This window comes from Ostrinia furnacalis, unplaced genomic scaffold, assembly GCF_004193835.3.
Source record: "Ostrinia furnacalis isolate ACB-3 unplaced genomic scaffold, ASM419383v2 OfSCF0183, whole genome shotgun sequence".
In the NCBI taxonomy this organism is placed as follows: domain Eukaryota; kingdom Metazoa; phylum Arthropoda; class Insecta; order Lepidoptera; family Crambidae; genus Ostrinia; species Ostrinia furnacalis.
The window spans coordinates 549,975-554,845 of record NW_021130422.1 but is presented as its reverse complement, the minus strand read 5'-3'; the positions used below and the strand labels follow the sequence as shown (position 1 = coordinate 554,845).

Genomic DNA, 4,871 nt, shown 5'->3' with positions numbered 1-4,871 from the left:
AGCTGATTTTGGTTTTAAAATGTTTGGCGTAGTCCAGGGTAGGTCTAAACGGTGAGCAAATACGCGCGCGATATTGTTTTTCTGTGACAGACAAAATTCCACGCGAAAGCTAGTTTGTAATATAACTTGCATCTACTTAAAACTACAATTTTTAATGCTTATTTATTTCATTTTCAGACCCAACATGTATGATGCCGATTGAAAGCGGCAATTGTTTCGGCAATTTTCCCAGGTAAAGTTCCCACATTACACTATTAATCTGCAATTTATTTAAATGACATTTTTTTAGAAAATCACGTTCAAGGGTGAATATCCCAAACACGTTTTTTACGCGGCGGAGCTGAGAATCGATGGGAGAAATGTAACTAGAGCGATGATTTTTTTTCTGTATATAGTTTATACAGCGTTTTACACGATAGCAAAGTCTTCAGGACAATAGGTAGTTATTTNTGCGCCGCGCCAGTGTCAGTCAACTGTTAGTTGCTGATGCTTCGCCAGCCTGTTGTCATTGTTTATTCTCGCGCAAGTGTATTTATTGTGTATTTAGCGCAAAGTTACTTGTATTATTGCTATTCTATAGATTAAACTCAAGGTAAGTACTGTTGCAGCAGGTCGTGTTCGTGTTCATGTAAGTATAATGAATGTAGGTACATAAGTCTACGTCATTTAGCGATATTAGATCTTGGATGTATGTAGGTACTTAATTATTTGTTTTTATATATTACCCGACTGCGATGAACCCTAAAGGAGTGTTATGTTTTCAGCTCGTATCTTAAGGGTATTGCAATTTGCAATGCATTCTAACAGTAGTAAGCGATTGTTAGGGCAGGGTGGCATACGACCACGGCTTTCCTCTGAACATCATTACATATATATCTGTGTATAAAAATAAAAATTGTATGTAAGTTGTCTACTTAATAGATGATAAATATTAAATAGTTTGTTGAGAAGAATGTCTGTCAAGAATATTTTCTTTTTCTATACTTTTTAGAGCGCGACGCGAGCTTTCCATAGTCGGGGTGTTTTTTTTTTGTTTTAGTTATTAATATTTTTTTCTTTTTGTAAAGCGAACCTAACTCTGTGATTTGTTACCGTGGAAGAAATGGACTTTATGTAATCGCAGCATATAATAGGTGTATTGTATTACATTTAATAAATTTATCTTTTACAGAAAAAAATCATGTCACTGCCTCCAAAAAAATTATCTGGTGCTCAAAACTTAAAAAGAAAACGGAAAAAGCAAGAAGAATCTGAGAAGGCAGCTAAATTATTATCGAAATTTTTGAGACCTGAGAAATCATCTGAATCGTTATCATCAGAACTAGTTCAACTCCACCACGCAACGGAAGAAGACCTACTTAATAAAAGTTCTTCAGGCGAAGCTCATGAAGATGAAAAACAACACATTCAAGAAGATTTACCTGGTTCTCTATATTTTCGTTGTTGCTAAATTTTCATTCACTTTCCAAAAAAATACCTATTGGTGTTATTAGACTAGCAGCTTCAAGCGTAATTTCATTTTCCAACTAGTTCAGTGGCCAAAATCATAAACATGCTTAATTTAATTTGGCGTATATTCATTTGTCACTGCTAGATATAGGTCTCCCCCAAAGCATCCGACAACGTCCCGTCTTGCGCTACCGCGACCTTCACCAGGTCATCGGTTGACCCTGAGGAGAACCTGCCCGCGCTGCGTCTTCCGGTAGGGACATGGGCGCCACTCAAGAATTCCAATTCCATTCTATCCTATCCTGAAGCTTAAAGACGTCCTCCAATTCGGTCTACAAACGCCAAGCACAGTAGCAAGTGAACTATGTAGTTGGAATATGAAATTACGCTTGAAGCTTTTAATACAAATTATTCCCTCACCTCGTTCGTTTCAGTTAGCGAAATGTTCATAATTCATAATTTTTTCGTCTGGACTTACTTTTTCTGTATTTATTTAGGTATTCCAGGAACCTCTTCTGGATTTCAAAATATTTCGGAAGAAATTATATCCGATGTACAATCATCATCATCTCCTTTTAGAAAAAAAAAATATGATGATATTTCAGAATGGCCATTCATTGACTCTGCGACAAGAGATGAAATAATTACTGAAGGCCCTGTAAGTAATCAAATGAGTAACGAAAACTACCCAAGGAAACTTGACGGTCGTCATTTTTCAAATATGCATTTTGAAAGAGTAATGCCAAATGGGGAAACTTTCAAAAGAAGATGGCTCGTGTACTCTAAATCTGCAGATAAAGTACATTGTTTTTGCTGCCGTTTATTTAATACAAATCCCCAGTCTAGATTGGGAAAAGAAGGATTTGACGACTGGAGGCACTTATCAACGCGTCTCAAAATTCACGAAACATCCTCAGATCATCGACGTGCTGTGAACAATTGGATAGAAGCGTCAATTAGATTAAAGAACTTCAGTGGAATAGACAAGCACTTGCAAAAGCAGATTGAGAGTGAGAAAACACGATGGGTTGCTATCCTCGAACGAATGATGTCAATAGTATTTTTCTTAGCAAGCAATAATTTATCGTTTAGAGGGAGTTCTGGAGCGGAAACTTTATACACTCCTAATAATGGTAATTTCCTGGGTTTAGTGCAGTTACTGGGAAAATTTGATATTGTAATGATGGAGCACCTTCGTCGTGTTGTAAATAAGGAGACTAATNAAAATAATTCCTGAAAGATCCATATTGGAAAAAGCCTGTAGTGATTTGCAAATCAGTTTAACAGATGGGGAAAAATGTGACGTGTCTGGTTGTGAATTGGTTGAGGAACTTATGAGCTTGAACCCATTAATAAAAGATCTTCAATCAGCAGAGCCACTTAAAGTTCTCCAACTTATTAAAAAGAATGATTGGCAGGATATTTTCCCAAATGTGTGGACAGCACTTCGCATCTTGCTGACTATACCTGTAACTGTCGCTAAAGGGGAACGAAGCTTCAGTAAATTGAAACTTATAAAAACTTACCTACGTTCTACTATGTGTCAGGAAAGACTGTCAGATCTTGGAATCTTGTCCATAGAAAATGCTATTGCTCAGAAGCTAAATTATTCCGAATTAATAAAAAAATTTGCAAGCGCAAAAGCCAGAAAGGTAGCCATTTAAGTTTTTCATTAAAGTGGTTGTTGGAAGTTTTTTTTTTTAAGACTGTATGTAGCCTATCAGTTTGAATAAAAGTTGTGAAACAAAATTATTACTTAACTGTTTTTATTTCTCATCTGTACAATTTGCCTCAGCAGGGCATGAGGGTAATACAAGCGGGATTGACGTCATTTTTTTTATTGCGAATGAGCAGAACAACTGCTATGACAAGCACGATAGTCATCATTGTACTTGCCTCATATATCTATAGTAATTTGGCAGATCTAATACTAGTAGGTAATCACGGATAAAGTAACTACATAGTATAGGAACAACTCGGGGCGCCATTTTGAGATTTTGCACCACCTAAAACTTTTGCTAGGGCCGCCACTGGCGTCACCGATCCGGCGAAAGACGGCATCTTCATTTAGCTACGAAATTGAATTTATGTGACAACCTGTCTTGGAGAAATTCCCTTTCTATTCGGGAACCTTCGTGGGTACAAGTTATAAGATGTATAAAATTTTGATAAGTTTTAGGATTGGCATTTGGATTTGGTTCATTGAATTTGAATCAGAAATGAGGAGATCCGCAGGAGAACCAAAGTAACCGACATAGCTCGCAGAATTGCTAAAATCATGTGGCAGTGGGCGTGGCACATAGCTCGTAGAGACGATGGCCGTTAGGGCAGAAAAGTTCTCGAGTGGCGACCACGGGCTGGAAGACGTAGCATGGGCAGGCCTCCTTCAAGGTGGACCGATGATCTTGTAAAGGTCGCGGGAAGAGCCTGGATGCGGGCAGCGCAGGACTGTTAATTATGGAAAACCTTGGGGAGGCCTTTGTCCAGCAGTGGACGTCATTAGGCTGAAACAAACGAACGGACGGCATATGAAAGACTAGGTTGGTTTTCGTCCAAAATACAGGGTGATTCATTCCAGTGAGGATTCCAGTTAAGAAGGAGAAAGAGGAAGGTCGCTACCACCTTCGGCCTAATCACCACTTTTCATCAGGTGAGATGCTGGCTAAGGGTTCCTCGTTTAAGATAAAAAAAATGCAGTCCTATAAAATGACATCAAAGCGATCAACACGTAAAAAAGCTTGCACAACCAGAGTAGAAAAATACTTCTTCTCATAAATTATACCAAACATGAACGGTATACGATCCCCACTTTTTGTTTTCGGCTGAAATACCTACTTCGTAATTTTACGATGTTTATTAAATCGCCGAAGTTATTGTGGACGTTGCTTGCAATAAGAATTTTTAATTTTAGATATTTTATGGCTCGGATATTGGGTAGTGATGCACAAAGCCAAAAAATATTCAACGTGAAATTGTGAAATACGGCAGTTTATAATATAACGCGCGAGATTGTAAATTAACAGGTTAGGTTAGATTGCAACCTAAGTACCTACGTCAAATTATAATCTGACGAAATTTGCAATTTTTTGGTGAATTATAGATACCTAATAAGTATTTTTGCCATGATTCCAATATAAACTAACAATATACAGGTGTTTCAATTGCAATAAGTTTTCAAACTCAATCTTATTTTATTCAATTCATAGAGCTGTTTTTATTTAAAATAACCTGGGATTTCAAAGGAAAAATCTCCACAACTTCTGCTGTTGACTCAAACATATTTGTTAAAACACTGAAAACAAAATACATAAGGTATTTGAATATTGTATGAGAGTGTAGAGTTGCAAGCAAAAATCATGCACACGATAACGCCGTATGATGGCTTAACATTTTCAAAATTTGCAATTCAAATCAGTGGGGGG

General features: G+C 37.2%; 1 protein-coding gene across 1 annotated transcript; it reads left to right on the top strand.

Moving 5' to 3' along the window:
- The first annotated feature begins 456 nt into the window (after positions 1-456).
- On the top strand, positions 457-2,686 carry LOC114353783 (zinc finger MYM-type protein 5-like). The gene is made up of 3 exons (XM_028305893.1): positions 457-592; positions 1,172-1,424; positions 1,947-2,686. Exons 2-3 carry the CDS (start codon positions 1,181-1,183, stop codon positions 2,684-2,686), a joined length of 984 nt encoding a protein of 327 aa, XP_028161694.1. The 5' UTR covers positions 457-592; positions 1,172-1,180.
- The last annotated feature ends 2,185 nt before the right edge of the window (positions 2,687-4,871 follow it).